Here is a 26,926-nt window from a genome sequence, read left to right as displayed (position 1 = left end):
TCTAGATCTTAGTAAGGCATTTGACTGCATGTCTCATGAAATACTAATCCGTAAACTTTTTTTTTACAACTTTCAGCCAGATGCCACTAGATTAATTTCATCGTATCTTTTGAATCGATTGCAAGTAGTCTCTGTTGATGGTATAGTCTCCGATAAAGAACAAATCGCGTATGGTGTACCTCAGGGGTCCATCTTAGGGCCTCTACTTTTCTTAATTTATGTGAACGATCTGCCATACTTTTTCCCTGATTTTTTTACGATATTGTACGCGGACGATACTACTTTTAGTAAAAAGGCAATGTCATCTTCATTAGTAATAAGTACTCTTATGAATATATCTTCGCAAGCGGAACCTTGGTTTTCCGCCAACAAACTTTGCGTAAATAAGAACAAATCAGTTCAGATGGTATTTTCATTGAAGAAAGATAAGTCTTTTGCGGATACGAAAAGTACTAACAAGTTTCTCGGAATTGTTCTAGATACTAAATTACTTTGGCATGAACATGTGGATTATATTGTTCACATCATTTCTAAAAATACTTATCTCTTAAGAAACTTATCAAATCATGTTGATCAAAATATATTAAAAATTGCATATTATGCGCTAATACAATCTCACTTAGTATATGGTATACTAATCTGGGGACACAGCGCCTCGTCACAAAACCTTTTTAGGCTTCAAAGAAGAGCTATTAGAATCCTTTCAGGTATTGGTTATCGTAATGATTGCAAATTTTCATTTCAATCCTTAAATATTTTGACATTGCCCTGCTTGTACATCTATCACTGTTTTAAATTTTTAGTAAACCAAATTAATCAATTTCCTACACTGAGTTCTTTCCATGACTATAATACCAGGTCCACAAATTTGTTAATCGAAAATTTGAGAATAAACCGTTGCAGAACTGCCAGGAACTATTTCTGTATAGTGTTCTTTAACAAATTACCTCAGAGTTTCCGCAACCTTCCACCATCTCAATTTCTAAAAAAAATCAAGGATGTCTTAACCGAAAATAGTTTTTATAGTTTCAATGAATATTTTCAATATAATTTTGAGTAATTTCTTGTTTATCATGTAGCTAGCTCATAATCTACATAAGTATTGTATTGCATGGTTTTTATGTTTATTTTTACTATTACATTCTTGTAAACTTTGGACGAGTGTATAAACTTTATGTTTTTTAGCACAATAAAATTACTTACTTACTTACTTACTTACTTACTTACTTACTTACTTATTTTCTTGGAAGGTATGTCAATGGCCAAAATCAGTCTTGGCTTAGCAAGTACTGCCCCCCCCTCCCGTTCTTATTCTAACGACTAATTTTATTTTCTGTTCAGTATAAGATCATTCAAATCGGATAAAATCAATCACTAAAACGGGGGCAAGGTGGGTGGGCGGGGCTAATCATATCATATTCTTGCGTCGAGTAGGAATGGATACTAATAATAGAATCTAGGATGTAAAAAAAGTAAAAAAAGCGCTAATCGTATTTTTTTTTGTTATACTATTTGTTATAAAATTTATTTTTTATTTCATGCACCTGTCCTGACTTCTCTATAAATATATAAAAACCACAAAGTACATTCTTGAAACAATAGTATTTTTGTGAAACTTTTGTATCTACAGAAGTGTTAGAACAAGCTATTTTGACGAAACTGTAAAAATTGCTAAATTTGAATTAGCAATTTTGGAAAAACGGTAGGAATGATTTCTGGGTATCAAAATCTACAAGAAAATATCTTAAACTTATTTTCGGAAATCACTGAAAAATGGTTGAAAATGTCAAAAGTGCCAAAATCAGTCTTATCTTTACAAATACTAGAACCGCCCACCCACCCTCTGTTTTCTTGGAGGGTATGTCATTTGCCAAAATCGGTATTAATCTATCTTTCTTAAAGTTGAATGTTATACACGACAAAATTAGCTGTAACAACCGACGTGATGTGTGTGTTTCTGTGGGTTTAGCTCTGATTTTTGACTGATTTAAGTCCAGTTAAATTTTTGAATTAATAACAACTTATTGTGGTGCCACTTACGGTTAGTTTAACAACAGTACAGTGAGGTTTACAACAGTGTATGGGAACATATTTTATGATTTTCTTTAACACCTCTATTAATTGAAATCCCGTAAGTCTTATCAATTACTGTTTTTGCCTGCTGTTATCTTGTTTCTTACTGAGGCGAGTGACTGTGGATTTAAAATTCCTCGTCGGAAGACGAGGATATTCCCAAAAGGGAAAGGCGTCATAAGAGCGCCTTTTCAAGATGGGGGAGAATCCTTGTTCTCCTCTTTTTCCAGCTAAAGACCAAGCTATTGTTTTAAGTGCTATTAAAGATGTAAAACTTACGGAATATGTTGTAGCTATAGGTGATATAGTTACATCAAAAAATGTTATTTTCGCGTCGCGAATGTCAAACGATCGTATATGCATTTATCTGAGTCATAAATCCTATGTAGATCAAATTGTTTCAGAATATTCTACTATTAAAGTCAACGGTACTGAAGTAAATGTACGTCGTTTGCTTAATCCTGCAAAGCGTATTATTTTTTCTAATGTCTGTCCGTCTATTCCCCATAGCATTATAGAAGAGGTTGTCAAGCAATTAGGTTTTGTTTCGGTTTCCCCATAGAATACCCTCTCTATAGAACACGATCTCTAATGCTTTTATGTTGGTCACAATGTCAGCATCTACTGGCTGGGTCGGGAACTAAAACTGGCGCTAAATTTGAAAACGAATTTTTAAGGTGAATTTTTTATAATTGAAGGGAAAATATGGTTTGTGTATTTTATATGTTAGTTTCAAAACGTGTAAATACGTTTTGAAGCTGACATATAAAAAACACAAACAGTGTAAAAAAAAGTAGATAAAATATTTGACACAGTATATTTAAAACTTAACATTCAGTTGTAAATGTAAATACAATAATAACAATAAATAAATAAATACATTGATAATATCCTAAAAATATCTTAAGAGAAAATTAGAAAAGTAAGCAAAAGTCAAACAAAATAGTGCAAAATAAAATAACATTTTAAATATTAAATGTTCAAAATTGATAACCAAATATGTTTCCCAGTACTTTGTTATGATATGAACAAAACAAAGCTGATGAATAACCTGCAAAATCCAAAATTATACAAACGTTCTACTTTCTTTCTGTAAAACGTAAATATAACTGTTGCATTTCTGTTTCCAATGGAATTGATTTGTTAGGCTCTTCCTTACCAAATACTACATTGCTGACTTTTTTCATAGATCTAAAGATAGACTCTCTTAAAAATAAATGAAAAAGTTGAGTTTTTAGTTCTTCGATATGCAAAACACTCCCGAAAATCAAAATCAATCGCTGTTGCCCCTTTCATAACCGTTTTATAAAAAAATGGACAGTGTTTACGCCAGGCATAGAATTTTTACAAAAAGCAAAAAGGTTACTTCTACCTTCCGAAAATTCCCTGAGTACGCAAATATGGTCTGCAATTTTTTCCGTCCTTGTTGAAACGTCATCTTCAAAAACCACAACTGTCATCACAAGGCAAGTGGTCCAGATGAGGCTGAATGAACATCTCATCAAAGATGAGAGTACATACTTAGCTTTAATTTTGCGACTTACTTGCTTTCTGAGAACTTCGAATATAGGTTTGATGATACCCGGTTCTATTGGAACTTTATTTAGGGTTGCCCTCAAAGTGTTAATAGATAGCAACATAAACATTCTTGGCAGAAGTTTATACGATTTTGAACCATACTTCCAAATGGCAATGGCATCTGCTTTCACCTCAAATGTAAAACTCCTGCTTTTCGATTTACGTTTCTAATCTAGTTTTCAAAAAATTCTCGCTGAAAAGAAGCCAATCCTTTCACGATACCAACCAAACGTTGATCTCCTAGAAACTTCTTAGCGGAGCGAAAGGCGTTCTTGTGATTGCCACATCAATGTGGTTTGCTTCGAGTGATGCTGTAGTAAGTTCACTATCAGCTGTGAATAAAAATATCTTAATATTTGTTTTGTAGTGACTTTCAATTTTTTACCGTGGAAAGGCAAAATAGCTGGTACTGCAAATCTATGCGACTTTTGCGTTCCTGGTATGTAGTCTTTGTCTGGTCGAAAATGATGGAAGCCAGTGTACCCTCTGCTATAAATTTGGTTGTTGTTTAAAACCACCAGTTTTTGGTTATTCGCGGCTTTATTATTTGCGCCATAAACCGATTTGGATGTGGAACCCAAAGATCGGCTTAACTCTCGTCGTAGGTATATCCGTAACATGTTGTTGTCTTGCATTTTTGTTCTACAAAAATTGGGTATAATAATCTAGTCAAGGCAAAGTTATATACTTACATTTGGCAATTAGACTCTGCAATGTACAATGTAAACACAAATTAAGAAAACTTTGAGAAGCACTATCCCACTATGAAATCACGCATAAATCACGCGAATACAACATGAAATGTGTCAAATGATAAACACTGCCGTTGCTAGGAGATCTAAACGAATTCTCAAAAATTTTGAAAATCACAGCTTTTACAGATTTCTTTTCATTACGACTCCTGGCGGGCGGGTCGGAAAACTTCGCAAAGAAAGGATAAGGTGAAGGCTATCTCATTTCAAGACCCCTGGGTTTCCCCCATGTCATTTCTTAGAGCAAGTATACAAAACGATGAATACAAACATGTTTTAAGTTTTCGTCGACAGATTTATGTCCAACCTAACGAGTTAATAGATCTTCCGTCTTCACTTGTTATAAAGTACGACGAAACGAACTACCGAATTTTCATGAGCTATGACAACATTTGTTTCAAATGCAGATTGACTGGACATCTAGCAAACGACTGTCCGGGTGCCATTACAGCGTCTTCCCCCAATGATACCGGCATTACCAACATTATTATAGAGAGTCCTAGTAACGGTAGTCAGACAGCAACTTCACCAGAAGTGGGAACTAAGCGCCCTACACAGGACGACAGTTTAACTGAACAAAATCCCTTGGACTTATCACTTGGATCACATGCGGAAAATACTCAGCAAGAGCAACCAACGAAAAGGATTAAGCCTTCAGATTCCACCGAAAGTTTAACCCCTGTTTCTGACTTACTGCATCCAGCGAAACAGCTGCTTGAGAATGCCCAGTACCCACTCAATTTTGAGCAGACGGTTGAGTTTCTAGAAAAAGCAACTGGAGAAGTTGATCTGTTGAAACTGGCTCATAAATACACAACTGACGTGCAAGGTATAATAGATATGCTGTTTGATATATTTCCTATTGTTCAGCACAAAAGCATAAAGAATCGTTGTAAGAAAATTCAGAAAAGGTTAAAGAAAATTTGCGGTAAACTACGAAATATTGACATTTCTGACGTTCCCTTGACAGATATTGATCTTTCGCAACAAAATGCTTCAATTCAATAATAAAAATAACTGTAATTACTTTGTTAGTTCTCTTGTGTACTCGAATATTGCTTCTCTTCTCGCCAAATATGACGAATTAATTGCGTTTATCTCTTGCAACAATCCTTCATTTGTTTTGTTGGCAGAAACGTGGTTATCTCCTAGTATACCTGACAGCTTCGTCTCTGTGCCGAATTTCACTCTTTTCAGAAGTGATCGAATTAATAGATTAGGAGGGGGTGTATGTATATATGTTTCTGACCAGATTTTATCAGAATTTTCGGTAACTCCTATAAATGTTAATACTTTCGGCATTGATTCACTTTTTTTGAAAGTATCTGATAAAAATGTTACTTTTGTCCTGGGATGTGTTTATCGCCCTCCGAGACCAGTGCTGCTTGCTGATGATAATAACTTATTCAGTTCTCTGTCGCAACTTGCCTTTACTCACAATAAATTTTTTGTATTCGGAGACTTTAATATGCCAGACATAGCTTGGCCTTTAAATATGAGTCAACATTTCAGTCCATCTTCGCAGCTATTAATAGATCTGCTAGTTAATAGCAACTTGAACCAACTTGTTAATGAACCCACCCGTTATAGGCTGAACCAAAGACCGTCTACATTAGATCTGATTTTAACGTCTGATGATACTTCACTAGCAAATTTGAATTATTTAAACCCATTCGGCAAATCTGATCATGTAACTTTAAAGCTAGATCTCCAACTTTGTTTTGTAGCGAGATCTAAAACTGTTACCTTACAAAAGCGGATTGTTGACTTTAAAAAAGCTGATGAATATTTGTCTACTGTAGACTGGGCAACCCTTTTAAACCATCCATCGGTTGATACAAATTGGGAAAGTTTTAAAAATCATTTAAAACTAGCAACTGATAAGTATTCTTACACCATCACTTACAAAGCATCTTCTTCTAAACCATGGATTGACAACAAAATATTAAAATTAATAAAAAAGAAACGTTCACTTTGGCGAACCTTTAAACGAACAGGCAAGGAAGATGATTATAAGGTTCATCGTGCGTTTTCTAACCGCGTTTCGTCAATCATCAAAGATGTAAAACATAAATATGAAAAAAGTATTGCCGATCAGAAAAATCCCAAAAAGTTCTACAGCTACATTCGCAATAAATTATCAGGGCCTGTCAGAAAGCCGCAGGTGAAAGATGCAACCGGGCACATTATAGAGGACGATTGCGTTACAGCCAACATTTTTGCTGAAACTTTTGCTCAGTCGTTCACAATTGAACCAGACGCGGATATACCGAATTTGTTGACTACTCATAACTTCGATTGTCTTAGTGGTATATGCTTCTCCTACGATTTAATAAAAGATAAATTGCACAAATTAGATACTACCAAATCTCCTGGTCCTGATGGTATTAGTGCAAAAATTTTAAAAGAGTGTGGCAGTTCCCTTGCTCGCCCGCTTTGCATGTTGATGAAGCAATCATTTCGGTCAGGACGATTGCCAAACGATTGGAAAACTGCCACCATCACACCTGTGTTCAAAAAAGGGGACAAGTTTAATGCGGCGAACTATAGGCCTATAAGTTTAACTTCAGTAGTAGTGAAACTAATGGAATGTATCATCTACGATCAGTTGGTGGCGTTTTTAACAGCACACCAGGTTATACCTCGTGAGCAACATGGTTTCACACCTGGAAAGTCCATAGCGACCAATTTGCTCTGTTGTTTAGACAACTGGACTAGAGAACTCGATTCTGGTGGCTCAGTAGATATCGCGTATTTTGATTTTTCGAAGGCTTTCGATCGTGTGCCGAAACGCCGACTCCTTTTGAAATTACGACATTATGGAATCCAAGATAGTCTTCTCAGGTGGATTGAATCTTTTCTTTCTGACCGAATATTTAAGGTTAAGGTTGGTGATATGTTTAGTTCTCCTTTTCCAGTTCTGAGCGGTGTACCACAGGGCTCTGTATTAGGACCCTTGTTGTTTTTAGCGTATGTATCCGACATAAAAGACTGCTTAATTTCTCCTTGGGCAATGTATGCTGACGATTTGAAAATCTACAATATTTGTTCCAATTATGAAGTCTTAACGAAGGATATAGCAACTATTTATAACTGGTCACTAAAATGGTTACTTCCAATTAATGCGGACAAATGTAATATCCTTTATTTAGGCAGCGACAATCCAAAGCAAACTTATTATATCAACGGCACCGAGCTTACCAAGTGTGTTTCTTTGTCGGATATGGGTGTTATCGTAACGTCTACTTTGACATGGTCTGAACATATCACAAAAGTCGTGAAAAAAGCCAACAAGATACTATATCTTCTCGGAAAGACATTTGCTAAAGCTGATGTAAATACTGTAACTAAACTGTATAAAACTTATGTTAGACCGATATTAGAATATGCCAACTGCGTTTGGGTTCCAACATTACAACGTGATATCAATTTACTAGAATCTGTCCAGCGTCGTGCCACAAGAATACCGTACGGACAAGTGCGCCCCTCTTACCCTGACAGACTTAATCTTATGAAATTGCCATCGTTAGCCGACAGGCGTGTAAGAGGTGACATGTTGACAACATTTCAGGCTTTTACAAATATTAGTTCACCTATCAGACATCTTTTTCCTGTCAACATTGATGGACGAACCAGAGGTCACCGGTTCAAATTGGAGAAGGACAATTTTCGGACTTCCATTCGTCAGACGTTCGTCACTAACAGGGTATTCACCGAATGGAATGCATTACCCCCTGAAGTTGTTGAAAGTGCTTCCGTTCCTAGATTTAAGGTCAACTACGACACCTTTCGAAACCGTAGATAGTTGTAGTTATATCCATAATTTATTATATTTAAAATAATTTGTGATTGCATCAATTGTCGTCTTGCGCGGGCATAACAGACTTCGGTCTCTGCCCGAGCGCTTCATTTTAATAATAATAATAATAATAATAATAATATATAAGAGATGACTAGATATATTAAGAAAAAAGGCAAAATATAAGCCCCGCCCACCCACCCTATCTGAATCGTGATGATTTTTTTATTCATCGTACACCGTGGGACGGAGCTTAGTTCAAAATCCTTATTTTTCTACAAGAAATTGATTGATGAAACATGTTCCTGGGCAATCGTGTTGTTTAAAGCAAACTATATCTAAAAAAGAAAGCCAAAAGATAAACCCCACACATCGATTTCGATCTAAATTTGGCTTTAATTTTATTTAATATACATAGTATTCTTTGAACAACACGATACTCAAAAACGTGTTACATGGTAATTTCTTGTTGAAAAATAAAATAATTTGCACTTGGCTCACGACGAATAAAAAAAATATCACAATTGAGGTAGGGCGGGTGGGCGGGGCTTATATTTTGCCTTTTTTCTTAATATACATAGTCATTTTTTCACAATAAAAACTTGAAACATGTTGAAAATCGCAAACTTTTGTAGGGAAATTCAGATTTTGCAGTTTCGCCCCTTGGTCTGGCAACGAATGAAAAATTAATCACGAGCTGAAGCCCCGACCTCAATAGTGATAAAGTTTTCATTTGTTTGCATTTGATCTCACGTGTGTTACAAAATATAAATTTATTTAATTAATATTGTTAATACTTTTTTGAAAAGAAAAAAAATCTCGAAATACAAAAAAGCGCCATCTTCCGTTGACTATAACCGCCTTCACATTGTAAGAATGTAAGTAATTTGCAGGGCTACCAATTTAATTCCCAAACTCCCCACACCCAAACCAGCTGTTCCGTGTTTATGTTTACTAACCTCAAATTCTTCACAAAATGAATTCAATAAACAACATCAAAACCTTAACAGAAGGCAAGAAACTAGTCGAAAGCCAAAAAATCCTTCTAAAACGCCTAGGCCCACCCAGACCTATCGACATCATTCAAACCACAGTGAATGTGCAAACTCAAAAACAAGAAACATTCAAATTCGACAGCAAACTCTACGAATTAACACCATGGTTGTGTGGGTGCCCCAGAAGAGGCGCCTTATTTTGCTACTTCTGCCTAGTAATGAACAACGGCGTGCCACAAGACGACGACGACGATTTGTGGGACTCGGTGGGGGTTACACAAGGCATCATGTCACCAACTGAATTAAAAAAGAAAGTAACCAAACACCAACAAAGCACGTGGCATAAAATCAACACTTTAAACTACCTCGTGGTGGGAGAATCAAACCCGGCACACCGACTAAGCAGAGACTATTTTTTCCAAATAAAAAAACACAACGAAGCGGTTTGCGAAAATCAGTACGCGTTGAACGTGTTAATTGACTGCGTTAAGTATAACATGGGCGAATTTAATTTTCAACACGAAATGAACAAATTGAAGGAATTAAATCCGAGTTTTGGTGAATTGTTGCAAAATTTGGAAGAAGATTTGTTGGATTCGATTCATTCAGTGTACATTGATGTGATTCGCGAGGAAATAGCCCAAACAGACTTTGTATCAATAGAATTAAACGAAGCTGCGAATTTGGGGTCGTCGACGGCGATTTTCATCATCCGGTATGAATTAAAAGGACAAATATTTGAACGTTTCTTGGGGTTTAAAACCCTAGGGAATAAATCGTTCCAAGAAGTGTCTAACGTCATTTTAATAGAATTGGCGCGTCTAGGAGTGGTCAAGAAACCACACAAGTTAATTTCATACAGTCACGACCTCTTTATTTCGCCTGACACTAAAAATCAACTCCACTCAGAAATCAAAAGCGTGTACAAAAACGTGCAATTCATTTACAGCTACACCCACAATTTTGATTTATTTGTCGAACGGACTGTGTGGAAATTCAAAGAAGTGAAAATGTTTTTCGGTAATTTGGAAAATATAGCCCTGTTTTTCACTCAGTCGGAAAAGTGCGTTCAAGCACTTAACGCAACCGTGGAACGAAGACTTCCTCGGGGCTATAAAATCAGCTGGAACTTCGATTCCCAAAAACTAATGACCGTGGTAATACACAAAGACAACATTCGTACGTGTATTAACGAAATTGCCGCTTCTGAAGTAGACCCAGCGCTGGTTTCTAAAGCTCAAGCTTTACAAACTTTGCTCGAAAACGAAGACTTCATGTACTGGTTGTGCTTTTTCGGGAAGTTGATGCCCGCGTGTAACGATTTTGTGCAAAAGTTGGACCAAGTCGAGCTTTGCGACGTAGTAAGTGTAAGTCAGACAGTCGAAACGTTCAAGGAAACCGTCAAAGCTCTGAAGAAACACACAGAAAAGACAATTGGTAGTGAAAGCGTGCACCAAGCTACCGTAATTAAAGAAGAAATCACAGTCGAAGAAAACGAGTTCGACGGTGTCGTTTTTAAGCAAGAGCCGCCGACGAGTGTTTCAAACGAATACGACATTTTGCTGTCGCTGGATCCGTTGCTGTCCCCCGACGAAATTCAGCAGAAGTTCAACGATGAACTGGCTGGAAAAATTTGCGACGTAATTTTGGACCACTTAGATGATAGTTTCGCGCGTTCGACGTACTTATACTTGTCGATAGCTGCGTTAGTTAAATCTAAGTACTTCTGGAAGTACGAAGAGACGTTTCCAAACACTGAACTCAATCTTGCGGTTAGTACGTTTAACAATTTCAATGCGAAAGTGTTGAGTGATGAACTTAATATTTTGTATGAACGACAAGAAATGAAACAAGCGGAAAGTGTTTTGGTCCTTTTGCAGTACTTCCATAAGCACAGTTTACATGGTGCGTTTGCTGAAACGTCGAAGTTGTTGAAAATGGTTTGTACGATGCCGTTAATGACGGCAGAGCCGGGGAGGTGTTTTAAGACGTTTGCACAGGCTAGGACTTTTTTTGAGAAAGTGCAAGTTCAGGATAATTATGATATTTTGGCGATGTGTTCGTTGGGGAAGGATTTGATGCAGTCCACCCCTGAATTTAATGAATTAGTGATTGGACATTTTTCGTCGCAAAGTAAAAGGCAGGCAGATTTTACGTATAAGCCACTGTGTTAATTTATGAGTTTCATTTTTAAAATTTCAAGAGAAAAGATTGAGGTTATTATCGTGTTGCATAAAGGTGTTAAAGCACTAGGAAGGTACAAGAAGGTGAAAAAATTAAATTGAAATATAAGCCAAAGCCAGAAAAATGAAGATGTTTACTTCTCAGGTGCAACGTAAGATAGGAAAAAACTTTAATTGTCGTTAATGGCAAAATTAATTGATAAGATAATTGTGTATTTTGTCAGTTTTACGTTATGAACATTAAGATTACGATGTTGTTGTTTTTTTATGATTGGTTTTAGATACCTACATTACTGTAGGTCAGTTTTTAATGTGTGATAAATTTGTTTCTAAAGTGACGTTTTTACGAGTATGTACATATATTTGAAACTATTAAAATACGCTGTTGCAATAAATAATGTGTTATTTTTTGAAATCTGAGTTTGACTGTTTGTTCAGGGAAAGTAAAATAAATGTATTTTTAAAAAGTTAATGACATCACAAAATTTTGCGAAATAAATGTTATTTAAATTTTATACACCTGCACTTGTGGTTTATGAATCCGTGTTGAGTTCTTCCTGTGATTTATGAGTTCGTCTTCAGTTTTTACCCTTGACATCCAGATTTTTGGAAAAAAAAAATGCAAAACCGAATGCTCTGGAATCTTACAAGCGTTTTAAGGTAATCAGAAACATGATAAATTGTTCATCAAAATGTTTGACAATAAAAAAATTCTGTTCGTTGTGGTGACCGAATTTAAATCAAAGTTTTCGCGCTGAAATTAATTAACAGCGGCCCGAAATCACATTTGAATAATTTGAATTTGAAAGAAGAAAAAAATTTTCAATCAAAAAAAGGAAATCGTTAAATATAGGCAACCAAATATGCACGTAGCGCTTAGGGGTTAATTTTGCATGATTATTGAGTTAGATGGCAGCACATAGTGCTAGGGAGTTTTTAGTTGGAGAGATTTATTACAATTTGTGCAAAATGTATTTAAGTTATTAAAGCAAAGGGTAGCTACCGATCAGAAACTCGAACTATAATAAGTCATTCAAATTCTTGAGGAGGAACCCCATGTGGGGCAACACGAATTGGCAAAAATGGTAGGCATTAGCCACTTCTTTATTTGCAAAATCGTCTAGGAAAATAAGTTCAATCCTGTGATAACCCAAACATCCCGCCTTAAATTGACACTTGAAAAAGTTTGAAAGGCCCGCGAAAAGTTCAAAAATTCAAAATTTGGCCTTGGCTGTGCGACTAAGTTGTGCCCGTTGAAGACACCGCGTAATGCTCGCCTACAAAAAAAAAAACTTTAAATGAAATCAAATTAAACGTTCTGAATCAATTCAAAAATCTGAAGTAAAGTAACTGGATGCAAATACACCAAGTTATTACGGACGTGTGGCGGCAAATTTAAAATTATGGCAGTCAACAAGAGAACAAAATGCTAATAAAAAACCGTGCAGCGGGAGCGGCACCAGAGCGCTACAAGAGTGTGGCGATCGAACTACGTCAATTTCGTTCTAGAGCATTCTATTCTATCGACAAACACATGCGACCCAGCAGCCCTCTATGAGCGCGAAAACAAGCCGTTACGGTCGCAAACTCGTGGATGGGTCTCGACTATTGGGCCAAGTCGACAGCGTCACGTCATCCCGACCGTCCCTGACTTCTATTCTCTCGACAAGGAACCGCGCACTCCGCTTCCGCTACGTGTTTCTGTGTTATTCAACCCCATTTCCATTTAAATGTTCAATTTCTATGACTCTGATATTAAATCACAACTGAACAAGTGTTAAAGTTTCAAAAGAGCAATAAACAACACTTAAATTCACCATACACTCTCGTGAAATTATAAAAAGCAAAGAATTCTTATCTGAGATTAAGATTGGACATCAAACAATTATATGATGGAAGCATTAATCAACAAAATATTTACTAAACAAAAACTAGCAAAGATTTATAAAAACAAAAGGATCTGGTGTGAAATAAAACTAGTGCGGACAAAAATTACGTAAGGTTTGGAACTGCAGAGCATGAAAATTTACGTTCAATTTAAATTATACAGCAAAGAAAATTAATGTGGCTACAATTGTGAGATAAAGAAAATTGTATGAGGTGAAAAATTGAAAAAGCTAACAAAATTACATGAATTTAATACTTTGTGTCCATCGTTTTAATTCCCCCACACAAACACAAAAAAACATAACAGGCAATCTGGAAGTTCAAAGTGGCATCGGACCAATGCGTCGTTCAAAAAAATGCGTCAAAAATATGTCTCCCAATGTGTGCAAATAGTGGTGTAACTCAAAGGAATAAAAACACGCCCCACATAACCCACAATGTTGTTAATTTGTTCAACGAGATTTTACAGTTCAAACATGTGCTCGGTTTGAAAATACGCTTTCAATATAGGCGCTGCCAGAACAAAGAATTTACATTACGTTAAATTATGCCACACTTTATCAACGATTCAAACAAAGAATTTACATTACGTTAAATTATGCCACACTTTGCCAACGATTCAAACAAAGAGTTTACATTATGTTAAATTATGCCTTGATCCAAGTGACTGGGTACTTACAACCATTAGCTTTGAGAGTTTATATCGTGGAGTGTGCCAGCTTATTCCAGACAAACACACATGATAAATAAACAACACAAAATGTATCAGACGTTGCGAGAAATATGCGTCTCGGTGATGTAATTTTCAAAGTTGCGAAAAAATATACCTATCTCGGTGATATAGCTTTCCACGTGGCGAGAAAATATCTCGGTAACGATATTATGAATTCTACCGCACTTACACGGTCTTCTCTCAGAGTGGGGCAACGTTTGGTTAATTTAACTGCCGTAAATTAACTATTAGCATTCTTGTGTGAGGAACTAAGAAGTGTTATAATGTAACATTTAAGTATAAGCATCCAGAAACCTTATTCATAATTAGACAAACAAAATCAAACGAGTCCTGACAAAGTGAATTTCATGAAATCTCCTAAACAAATTCCTGACTGTTAAATTGCGTTAGAACTAGTTAACGATTAAACTCATAACAAGACCTGTGATTTTACAAACAAGAAAACAAATTTACAATACAACACGTGTTAGCGTCGGTCGAAAATTCGCATTATTTCCGCTTCGAAAGCAGCAAGCATTAGCTACGCGTGTTGGGGAAACTGTGGCGTCCTCGTCGTTACGACTGATTTTCGTTAAACAAAGGTTCTTCTTTTTTTATTATTTACCAAACCAACTAAACTTAACCAAGTTAACTCACCACGCCATTGTTTAACACGTATCAGCAGCTAAGATTAAGATATTATTATTATTATGATTCCAGAAAGGAAGCGTTTAATGAAAGTCCAGTAACTTCAAGTTTCCATGTTAGGAGTATCTAAAATATTTAAACCATGATCGCAGTTAAGACAAACGTATGTATAGTGGTGGAAAAACTGCGCATAAAACTTTTTCTCTTTCTCTCGGACAAACAACAAAAGACAATCAACTAGTTGTCATACTTATTACAAAACTATCATAACGTTGCTCTGCTCTCGAATTTTAGGAACATTAAAGGAGTAGATCCTAAAATAATAAAAACAACCTTGGGATGGTTGAGGTTGAACTTAAGCCAAATCCCGACCTTCTACTTCCAAGGCTCTTCTATCTAAACATAGCGTATGTTGTAATAAAAAAAAAATGTTATAGCTTTAGTCAAATATTTGATAAAATTTTCTTTTTTGACTAATATAGTTTACGCTAGAATTTAATTTATGCATTTTTAACTAATTAATAATATGAGGATTAGTAACAATAATCAGAAATAAGCAGACTTCTATCAAAAATAGTCTTGAAAATATCAATATTTAGTAATTTCCGTCATCAATAGTATCTATATGTATAGAAAGGCAAGATTTTCGGCAATTATTCTTTCATAATTGTCTTTGTTGAAAATTCTCGTTCTTTAAAAAAGTTTTCAATTTTTCAATTTGTTGAATTTGTGAATATTAGTATTGTGACAAATAAATAGACAACTTTTTTAGTTTTTAATATACCTACCATAAAAACACAAAATATAAATTAGCATACATCAACCATTACAAAAAAAAATGTATCTGTCAATTTAGGGCGGAGGCGCCGGGATAATAATTATATATACTGTTACGTAGATCGGTGAATAAAATCGGCATGAGTTAAACTCAACAATTTATTTCTTAGTAACTCAAATTTACACGACTAACTAAATACATATTACAGTGATTATGTACAAAATAACTTCGTGGTGGACTCGACTTCTTGATTGAATAATGATCGCTCCCGAAAGTGGCCTCAATTTAAAGCCATACTCTCCTTCTAGAAGTTTCATGATCCAGGTCTTTCTGGAATCCATCGCGACTTCCGCGTCCAGGCCTTTCTCTAGCGAACGCCGGTGGCTGTCCTCGACAATGAGTCACACTAGAAAGTTCTCGACGGCCCATAGGCGTCGTACCGGGGCGGAGTATGGGTTTATTTCGTAACAATACCTACCAAGTAACTATTAAAATTTGTGATTTTTGTTAGACTAGCAGTACATTTAAAATTTTATTATGGTATACCTAAGTCGAATTGAAATTGTGAACTAACATAATAACTTTGCTGCCAATAATTCAGGATTACCAACCCAAAAATTTGCTTCAGTTTTTTAATCAGGTGAGGACGAAAAAGTTTTCTTTGGGCGAGGTGCAATCAACATTGTCTATGCGACAATAATGAAAAAAAAAAGTTATTCTGCCCATGTTTACTCAATTATATTTATTAAGATATTTTATTTCTGTAAAGCGCAATGGAATTTTTAATACAATTTCTACTTTTTGAAAATTTAAAATTGATCCATAAATAGCGAAAACCAAATAATTTCATAGTCATCACAATTTTAAAACGCGTTGTGGTGACCGAATTTAAATCAAAGTTTTCGCGCTGAAATTAATTAACAGCGGCGCGAAATCATATTTGAATAATAACCAAATATGCATGTCGGGTTTAATGCACGTAGCGCTTAGGGGTTACTTGCATGATTATTGAGTTAGATGGCAGCACGTAGCGCTAGGGAGATTTCATTTACAGGGTTAGAGGGTTGGTAGAGAAGCTGCATGGCGTAGAGGCAGTCTGAATGTGCTTGTGTGAGTGTAACCACATGGTAAGCGCTAGGTTTAAATTAGTTGGTTTGGTAGTTAATAAAACGGGAGGGAGCCTTTGTTTAACGACAGTCAAGCGTAACTGATGTCACTCTGTTGTCCCCAACCCGCGCGGATAATTCTTGCGCCCTTTTAATCGGAGAAATGCGGATTTCCGGTCGACGCGAGACACGTGCTGTAAATTTGTTTCATTGTTTGTAAATTCACCAATCAAGTTAGTTTTTCTTAATAGTCAGCTAGTGTAAACACAATTTAACAATCAGGATTATTTAAATAAACCACTTGCTAGAAGATTTCATGAAATTCACTTAGTCAGGAAAACACCTTATGTTTAATTACGAATAGGTCTCTGGATGCATATACGTAAGTGTTACATTATAACACTTCTAAATTCTTCACATAAGGTAGCTAATAGTTCATTTACGGCAGTTAAACAAGTTCATTATACATGCAAACTGGCGGGAGGGGTTTAAAATGTTTTCTTCCCGTAGGCGGTTATCATCGAGGCATGCTATGACAACGCTACAGATTGATTAATTTATCAAGGCATGCCCTCCCAACGCTACAGATTGATTACATCACCGAGACGCTTTTTCCTCGCAACGATTTTTAAATTTTACATCACCGAGACGATTTTTCCCTCGGAGCGATGTTTGGATATTTTTGTGTTTGTTTATTATATGTTTTGTTGGGGTAACCAGTTCGCGGTATTTTAAACTCTCAAAGTAAATTGTTTTTTTTTGAAGTAAGCAATCACTTAGATCATGATATAATTTGACATAATGTAAACTCTTTGTTTGAATCGTTGATAAAGTGTGGCAATTATTAATCTCCTGTAAATTTTGTTAACTCTGCATTTTTCCACCTCAAACAATATTTCTTTAATCTCACAATTTTAACCTCAGTTATTTTATTTCTTGTATAATTTCAATTGAACGCAAATTTCATGTTCTACAGTTTTATCCTCACATAATATTTTTATTTGTACAAGTTTATTACACACCAGATCTTCTGTTGATAAATCTTTGCTGAATTCTGCTTTGTAAATACTTTGCTGATGAATGTTTCTATCATATAAATTATTTGCTGTCCAACTTTAATCTCACATAAGAATTATTTGTTGTTTAAAATTTCACAAGATTGTATGGCGAATCTAAATGTTGTTTATTGCTCTTTGAAACTTTAACACTTGTTCAGTTGTTGTTAATATCAGAGTTATAAGAGATTGAATATTTTCAAATGGAATTGAGGTTAAATGACACAGAAAACGTGGCAGAAGCGAAGTTCGGTTCCTAGTCGAGCTGGCGAGATTTATCGTGTCACCTGTACAAGTCCACAGGTTTGGATAGATTCAGGGGCGGCCGCCGATGTTGTAAATTTCTCGGCTTCTGCTCATAGCCGAGATCTCTTGCGGGTCGGACGACCGTAATGGCCTAGTTCCGCAGGGCACGTTCGTAATGGAAATATGCGTGTGGGGTAGGCTTTGCGATAGATAGAATCACCGTCGTGGGGGGAGAACAGCTCCAGACCGGTAGCCCCAAACTCCGCTTGTGTTACAACACCCCAGGGGTACTTTTGTTGTGCTCCTGTTAACTGCCGTAACATTAAAAAAAAAGAGATCTGCCGCTACACGCCGTAATAACTTGTGTATTTGCATCCAGTTACTTAAGTCGGATTTTGCTTTGTTTTATTAAATTTGTGATATTCAAATATTTGCGTTTGTTCGTTTTTCATACGTGTATGTCTGTCAATTCGCGAGTGTTTTCTTTCATATATCTCAAGGTGTTTGAAATGTAATATTTCGGTGAATAAAACCCCAAGGGGTTGTTGGGAATGAAGACCGATGACGCCTTGACCCTGCGGAACCACCAGAAGGGCACGCTGAGTCACTGTCGCTCTTCGTTTCTTTTCCTCCTAAGGAAGGATTTCGACCTCCCTAATTTTGTCTATTATTTCTTGCGCTTTCAACTCACATGCAGCATATGCTCATTTGTATGAAAGAACGTCTTCCTGCCATTTTTCAAAAAAAAAAAAAAAACACACACAACGTAGGTTTCTATTTGTTAGACGATCACAGCCAAGGCCAAACTTTGAATTTTTGAATTTTTCGCGGGCCTTTCAAACTTTGTCAAGGTCAATTTAAAGGCGGGAAGTTTGGGTTATTACAACATTGCGAAGAATAAGCCTCGGTGGTGTAATCAATCATCAATCTTTAACGTTGCGAGGACATGCCTCAGTGATGTAATCAATCGTTAACGTTGAGCGGACATGCCCCGGTGATGTAATCATGATAACGATGATAATAACCATGATAACCGCCTAATGGAATAAATTATTTTAATCCTACGCCAGTTCGCAGTATAATGAATTTTTAGTTAACTGCCGTAAATGAACTATTGGCAATCTTCTGTGAAGAATTAAGAAGTGTTATAATGTAATACTTACGTATATGCATCCAGAAACCTATTCGTAATTAAACAAGAAAGGTGTTATCCTGAGTAAGTGAATTTCATGAAATCTTCTAGCAAGTGGTTTATTTAAATAATCCTGATTGTTAAATTGTGTTAGCACTAGCTGACGATTAAGAAAAACGAACTTGATTGGTGAATTTATAAACAATAAAACAAATTTACAGCACGTGTTCCGCGTTGAAAGATCGCATGTTTTTTTCGATTAAAAGCCGCAAGAATTAGCTACACGGGTTGGGGGAAAACTGTGTCGTCATAGGAGTTACGATTGATTGTCGTTCCTCCCTTTTATTAACTACCAAACCAACTAAACTAACCAAAACTACCTTACCACGTGATTACACTCACAAAAAGACATCCAGACTGACGCTTCGGCATGCTGCCGTCTGTCTATTAACTAAACCTCTAACTAAAATCCCCTAGCGCTACTAACTGTCCATCTATATAACAAGCGTTACCGTGCACCTGGTTGCCTATGTTTAACGATTTATGATTTGATTTTTTTTTATCAAATTCAAATTATTCAAATGTGATTTCGCGCCGCTGTTTATTTTCAGCGCGAAAATTTGATTCAAATTCGGTCACCACACTATATTCAAAAAAATAAAATGTATAATGTGGAGAAATCGCTTGAAATAAAATAACAATTCTTGTTCCTTTAAAATTTCGAACGAGTTATTAAAAAAAAAAAACGGTCAGCAACGCCAGTCTAGACCAATGACGTAATGTCTGTAATTTACAACTGTCCCTTTTAATTTATGGCAGATTTGTCCTTTGGTTAAATTTTACAAATAAAGTAAAACAAAAGTTTCAAACACATGTGATTTCGACACATTATAGACTTGCATCCTCTCTCAATAACACTGGTTGAATGCATCTCATTTGAATCTAGAGTTAATGAAAGCTCCCCACTCCACAAAGAAGAAGGCAAATCTACATTCCAAACTGTCATTCTTTCTGGCACTAAATTTAAATTGAACCGGAATATTACATGACATAATGTAGCCTCTTTATTTCCTAGTGTCTAGTGTCACTGTTTGATTTTTTAATAGTAATTCTAATAATTATATTGTCAAGACAGTTTATTCGATACCGAAAAAAATAGGCTACACATTGTGATAAGTTGATAACATTCCAATTAAATCCAGACATGCGCACAAAAATTCAAAAACCCGCGAAACGTTTGAAATTTGGCCATGAGCTGTGATCGTCAACAAAATATAACCCTATGTCGTGTTGTTGAAATGGCAGAATGCGTTCTAAAGTTAAGTAGTGAATGACAAAGGTGGAAAATTGACTATGAATTAAATTGCAAAAGTATGTAATATGTATATGTATGTAATAATTGTTTTAATTTTATCAAAGGGGTTGTATTTTTTCATCTACAAAAGCCTCCTCGTACTTTTCAAATCCAGACAACAAATTTATACCACTCACAGCTCGCTGTGAAATTAACATAATCCTCTAGTTCACTACAACGAGTGGATGAAAAAAAAAAAAAAACGAACACTAAAAATAAGTTCGCAGCAGAACGAAAGTGTTTATGAAGTTCAAAATTTCTCGTACTAATTTATCACCTTCTAAAATTTAAATTTAAAAATTTTGTTAAGTCACACTCCATCAAGATTTTATGTTAATTCAAGTTGGCGGTTAAATCAAAATAATTCATCAATATTGTAGACTGAACTCAGCTATCACATAAACGAAACACAAAATAAACACTACAAACACATATTAATATGGTCGGAAACATATCGTGTTGGTACACCCCTCGCTGTGAGATGAGTGTCCAAAAGTAGATGTTCAATACTCAAGTCATAGAACACATAAATGATAATACAAGATAAGCAAGCATAAACTAACTCTCCCCATTTGAAGTTGACGTTAATATTAATATAACTGATAATAACTTTCACAGTTCTTCCTCTGATGCTAGATTAATGCTTATATAAATTAAATTTTGTATCCTACTAGCAATTTACTTTTGTAACATTTTGAATGAGAAGTTATTAAATGTAAAAAACAACTTAGGGAAAACCATCCAGTCCATTAGACATATCACAACTCCGACAGAAAGAGAAATTCTAACACGTGTCTTTAAATTAGCACTTAATCGCTACAGTAATTATTTAAATGGGAGTATAACTAGAAACACGATAAAATCACCTTTACAAATGTGTCAAATCATAGAAAATAATTTTTCAATAATACTTGAATCAATAAAATTTTTAGAAACACAAAATTTGGAATTATTGTCTACCGTGATGTAAAAATTTGAATCGACATTATTTAGTAAACACTTGAAATCGACATCGAAGAAAAACCCCCTGTTTGTCGCACGCCGGTGTATTCGACGCAACGCAGTAGACCACCTACTTGTTGTCAATGAGTCACGGCGTTTGTGCTATCAAACTTCTTGGTTGACTGTACGACTTTTTACAATCTCCAAACAAATCTTCGCATTATTTAATTTTTACGCATGGGATTGTAAGGGTCTCGTAGTGTCGTTGACCTGTGGGTACGCAACCCATGATTAACATAGGATATGGGTAAGCCAGCAGGGTGGGGGCGACGCTACGGGTGTTTTTGTGAAATATGTAGTTGAATAAAGATATAGTTAAGCATGACCCGTGTGTGATTTTATTCGTGTTCTTACAGAGGTAACGATGATGCCTTTTTATTTTTTTGTTTATTTTGTTCTAAAATCTAAATTTTCTACACCTATAACTACATGTTTCTTGCGAAGGTCACATTTAATATTTTCAGTACCATAAAGAAAGACAATCTAACCCGGGTTTTAAGTAAAAGGGTTGGAGGTATTCTGTTAACAAAATACTGATAATTCAATAATCCAAATCTATTTTTCTGTGTAAACCATCAAAGAACAAATTTTACTGCACAGCAAAGCTTTGATATGTTAAAAAATATACCAAGCCCTCCTACAACTTTCTTTTCGAGTTCTCTTCCTGTATCAATTAGTTCGTGTTGGCTTTTCGTAAAATGAAGTTCAAAAGTGTAAGAGTGTATATAAAAGCACCTTTTACCATCTTAAAAACAACTATAACTAGATTAGAGACGTTTGGTCTGACTTTAAATCTGTCTGTGGATATAGTAGACGAGTTTCGCATAAATGACTGGAAGATACCCCGGGGAGAGTAGATGAAATGGCATTTAAAAAGCTGTAAGATACTTTACAAAAAAAAAATACCGGATACCAAGAGCTTAAACTTGTCACCAAAGTATTGTAAGGGGAAAATGTAAAAAAAAAAAATTAAAAATGAAACCCACTGATATTTCAAATTTTAAATATTCTCCTTTAGCATCGTGTGAACGAAGATTAGGATTGCTGATTATGTAAAATAATAAAATAAATGTAGATCTCAAAGAAAACCAGACCAAATTGTCACCTTCGACTTCGAAGTGGTAAGGGGAAAGGAATTTGTAGGATAGAGCAGGTTGTTGTGTAAACAGCTGTTAAACATTGGTATGGAGAACTTTGTAATTTCATATAAGGGCAAAAGTCTTACTCAACGAGTAGAATAATTAATGTAAGACTAGTTAATCAATGATTTTCTAATCTGAAATGTATATAAAACACATGTGGCAGAAAACTGATTTATTCCGGTTTAACCCCTATGATGATGTCTGCAGTTTTGAATGGTTTTATTTAAATTACCCACACTTTATAACTTCTCAGTCGAGTATAACTGCCCATTCACAATGGACATAAGCCATAACAAGTACATAAAGCTTACATAAATACGTAAAGTTGAAACGATGGAAAACGTGTACCCCTGTTCACAGTGGACGAACGTAATTCTTATGCTTATGAACGTTTTATGTAATCCTTGTGTGCGTACACAAAGTTGAAATAAGTTCAACTTTGTGCACGAATTATGTCAAAATTATGTTAAAATCTAGGGACTTTTGAATGCTGCTATTGAATTCCCTTTGACAGTTGGTACTTGGCACTTCACACCTTTGATTATATTATATAAATTATAATCAAAGCTTCACACTGCGAGTCTGTTCTGTACTGCGAGTTGTTAAGTTCGAATATCGTATGAAATTGTAGGTTAGATATTTTTTTTTACTCAGTTTGAGGTTAGCCGTTTCTATGTTTGGCCGGGAGTTATTCCGTTCTGCGTTTGCGCAGTTTAACAATTCTTACAGAGTTCACTCTGTCCACTGTGAACGTAGATAAGCATAAGCCAGACACAGACCAAAAACGTAAATTATGTTATGCGCTTGTTCTTATGTCTTATGTCCATTGTGAATGGGCAGTAACACTTATTAAAGTAATCTTATTTCTCATTTTAAGAAAAAGAACCTTGAACAGTTTTATCAATTAAATTATAATGTCATCGTGGACTCCAAAACGGGAGGATTATAATATTTCTTTTTAATTTTGAGCGTTTTATACATGTTCCTCTTGTGTTTATTCATGTGTGCTTTTTGCTGGGCCTAGAGATGTGATGTGTGTGATATACCTGTCAACCGAGTAAAATCATCACACATTTGCTGATTAAGATTAAATTTTAATAGTTTTTTTTTTTTTTAGTTGGTTATATTTAAATATTTTGATTACTTTGTATGTAAGATTTGACTTTATTTTTGAAAGACAGTTTCCAGATTTTTCCCTCTCCAGAATAGACGAATAAACAATTTGCTCTCAATATTTTGCACTTTAATATAAAGACACTTTTCTAATCTTGGGGTTCACCACTTTGCGTTTGAACGCATTACACAAAAAAAAATATCGCAACGTCGAGTTCCATTTTATTAACGACCACAGTTCAAGTCCAATTTTTGAATTTTTCGCGGGCTTTAAAACTGCATATGTCTCAATTTTGGCGGAATGTTTTCCCAGTCAAAGGTTATCAGTTATCACAGTAATATATATATTAATTGGCTTGCAAAATTGTGAATTTTGGCACTTCGTTGTATGATTGTTGGTCACTCGTTCGTTGTCATAAATGCATAGAATTAGAGGATTCTCTCACATTCTTTGCACAAGTGTCAATCTTAACCTAACTTTATGACTCGATAGATTTGTCATCTGTTTCAAAGTTTTAAATAAGCAGCATTTTTTCACAACCAACTTGATGAACAATCTTTTATTAGAATCACCTGTATCACTAAGCGCGCGTTCGTCAGTTTATCTGTCATCGTTGCGAGGAAAAAGCGTCTCGGTGATGTAAATTTTAGCGTTGCGAGGAAATGCCTCGGTGATGTAGTTTTCCACGTTGCGAGAGAATAGGTCTCGGTGATGTAATCAATCTTGAACGTTGCGAGGACATGCCTCGGTGTAGTAATGATGATAACGATGATAATAACGATGATAACTGCCTAAGGGAAGAAATTATTTTACCCCCCGTCAGTTCACAGTACGAATTAGTTAATTCAACTTCCGTAAATGAATTATTAGCAATCTTGTGTGAAGAATTTAGAAGTGTTATAATGTAACACTTACGTACTATCATCCAGAAACTTATTTATAATTAAACAAACAAAATGAAACGGGTCCTGAATCACTGAATTTCATGAAAACTCCTAGCAAATGTCTGTTAAATTGTGTTAGCACCACTTAACGATTAAAATCCTAATCTGATCGTTGAATTTAAAAAACCGCAAGAATTAGCTGCGCATATTGGGTAAAACTGTGACGTTGTCCTTACGATTAATTGGCGTTAAACAAAGGCTTCCTCCCTTTTATTAACCACCAAACCAACTAATTTAAGCCAACTACTTACAGTGTCTTTTCACCATGCATCCACTACACCGAACCAAACCATAATGCCGCATCCCGCTTCCACCATGCTATTCGCCATGCCGCTCTCTTGTCAAAGTCAACTACCGCCCTCTAAGTAAACGTGCACATGGTTGCCTATGTTTAACGATTTTTTTGATTGAATTTCTTTCTTTTAAATTAAAATTAAGTATTCAAATGTGATTTCGCTCCGCTGTTAATTAAAGCCATCGCGAAAATTTGGTTCAAATTCCGTCACCACAGTGTAGATATATTTTCAACTATACAGAGTGTTTTTAAGACGTAACACAAACACACAACTATTATAATTGGTGTCCTAAATTTCATTTTGACAATCAGGTATGCCATCATAAAATTTTAAATGTGTCGTCAACCTGACAAAAAAAGTCACAATCATTAATAGTCACTCGTTATTCACATATTTTGACTTGAAATCTTCCTAGGATTTATATAGTGGCGGCGGTCAGGTCAGGTCAGGTCAGAGTGTTTTTAAGGCGTAACATAAACACACAACTATTATAATTGGTGTTCTAAATTTCATTTTGACAATCAGGTATGCCATCATAAAATTTTAAATGTGTCGTCAACCTGACAAAAAAAAGTCACAATCATTAATAGTCACCCGTTATTTACATATTTTGACTTGATATCTTCCTAGGATTTATACAGTGGCGGCGTAAAGGGAGGGGGCGGTGGGGGCGGTCCCCCTCGGGTACCAAGCACCAAGGGGTGACAACCACAACTCACTCGCACAGCCAGAGAATACTTACAGAGGAATCACTCTGCAAAAACATACAAAAAAAAATCAGGACGGCAGACAGACGGACAGACAGACAGACAGACAGACAGACGGAAACGGGAGACCCATTTCTTCGTACGCTAGGGATCATGACAGATCGAGAAAATGTAAAAGTAGAGATTCGGCCGACGGCCTTCATTATTAAAATATATATTTTTTTAATATAGACAGCCATCTTTTCATAACAAGAAACTGAAAACATGGTTAAAATGGTTTATGTAAGGAAATGTGGGTTTTGCTATTATGGGGCGGAGCCTAATTGGAAAATCGATATTTCCTTATAGATACAAATTTTCCATTTTAAATATGTTTTAAGTTTCATATTGTGAAAAGAAGTCTACACATATTAAAACAAAAAGGCAAAATGTAAGCCCGCCCACCCGCCCTATCTCAATTGGGATGATTTTTTTCATTCGCCCTGAACCAGGAGGGCTCAGCTTAACTGCAAAATACTTATTTCTTTACAAGAAATTAAAAACATGTTTTTGAGCATTGTGTTGTTCTAAGAATACTATGTATATTAAGAAAAAAGACAACTACGTATTTTAACAAAAAAGGTAAAATATATACTATTTAGATTAGGACAGTTATGGGTGGGTAGGGCTTAATCTTTGGTTTTAATTTTTTCTTAATATACATAGTATCCTGTGAATAATACGATACTCAAAACAACCTGGTAATTTCTTGTAGAGAGAGAAATAATACGAATTTTGCATTTAAATTCCGTTCGTTTGGTTCTCGACGATTATAAAAAAATCATCACAATTGAAATGGGGCGGGTGGGCGGGGCATATGTTTTACCTTTTTTGTTAAAATACGTAGTTGTCTTTACAGAACAAAAGACTTAAAACATGTTTAGAATGGTAAATTCTTGTAGACAAATATCGAACTTGCAATTAAGCCCCGCCCCTCGATCTGACAACGAATGAAAAATTCATCACAATTGAGAATTGAGATCGGGGCGGGTACGGGTGGGGCCTAATCTACGGCGTTATTTTTTCTTAATATACATAATGTATTCTTTGAACAACACGATAATCAAAAACATGTTCTTAATTTCGCGTAGAGAAATAAGGATTTTGCAGTTAAGCTCCGTGCCACAACGCTCACGACGAATAAAAAAATCATCACAATTTGAGACAGGGTGGGTGGGCGGGGCTTCATTTTACCTGTTTTTCTTAGTATGTGCAGACTTATTTCGTTAACAAGAAACTTAAAACATTTCTAAAATGGTAAATTTTACTATGAATTTTCTGCAGAGGACATAATTTTGGAAATTTTACGACTGAGGCGCCACTTGGAAGTGACGGCATTTCTTCCCAAGAAGCGGTTCAGTGGAGTACATTGGAACTTTTCAGA

The 26,926-nt window shown here is 35.5% G+C and overlaps 1 protein-coding gene across 4 annotated transcripts; it reads right to left on the bottom strand.

The window, feature by feature from the left end:
- Nucleotides 1-3,002: 3,002 nt before the first annotated feature.
- Nucleotides 3,003-4,427, bottom strand: LOC135130210 (uncharacterized). 4 transcript variants are annotated; one of them, XR_010280706.1, is made up of 4 exons: nucleotides 4,344-4,427; nucleotides 4,037-4,293; nucleotides 3,618-3,983; nucleotides 3,003-3,570 (listed from the first exon to the last, which is right to left on the bottom strand). XR_010280706.1 is itself a non-coding variant. In XM_064057566.1 (3 exons), exons 2-3 carry the CDS (start codon nucleotides 4,284-4,286, stop codon nucleotides 3,892-3,894), a joined length of 342 nt encoding a protein of 113 aa, XP_063913636.1. In that variant the 5' UTR covers nucleotides 4,287-4,293; nucleotides 4,344-4,427; the 3' UTR covers nucleotides 3,587-3,891. The 4 variants fall into 4 exon arrangements, 1 of the variants encoding a protein (XP_063913636.1); XR_010280707.1 differs by having other exon boundaries at nucleotides 3,003-3,558; XR_010280708.1 differs by lacking the exon at nucleotides 4,344-4,427 and having other exon boundaries at nucleotides 3,618-3,999; nucleotides 4,037-4,279.
- Between the last annotated feature and the right edge of the window lie 22,499 nt (nucleotides 4,428-26,926).

The sequence above is a fragment of the Zophobas morio genome, unplaced genomic scaffold (assembly GCF_036711695.1).
Source record: "Zophobas morio isolate AGI-343-1 ecotype UQ-CSIRO unplaced genomic scaffold, CSIRO_AGI_Zmor_V1 ptg000017l, whole genome shotgun sequence".
In the NCBI taxonomy this organism is placed as follows: Eukaryota; Metazoa; Arthropoda; class Insecta; order Coleoptera; family Tenebrionidae; genus Zophobas; species Zophobas morio.
Note: the sequence above shows the minus strand (reverse complement) of the source record. Positions and strands in the feature narration are given on the sequence as shown.

Bases quoted from the DNA above. Each gene is read 5' to 3' on its own strand.
- LOC135130210 (XM_064057566.1), bottom strand. From the start codon at position 4,286: ATGCAAGACAACAACATGTTACGGATATACCTACGACGAGAGTTAAGC. The intron at 3,984-4,036 runs GTAAAAAATTGA...TTTTATTCACAG, and splicing joins AGCTATTTTGCCTTTCCACG to CTGATAGTGAACTTACTACA.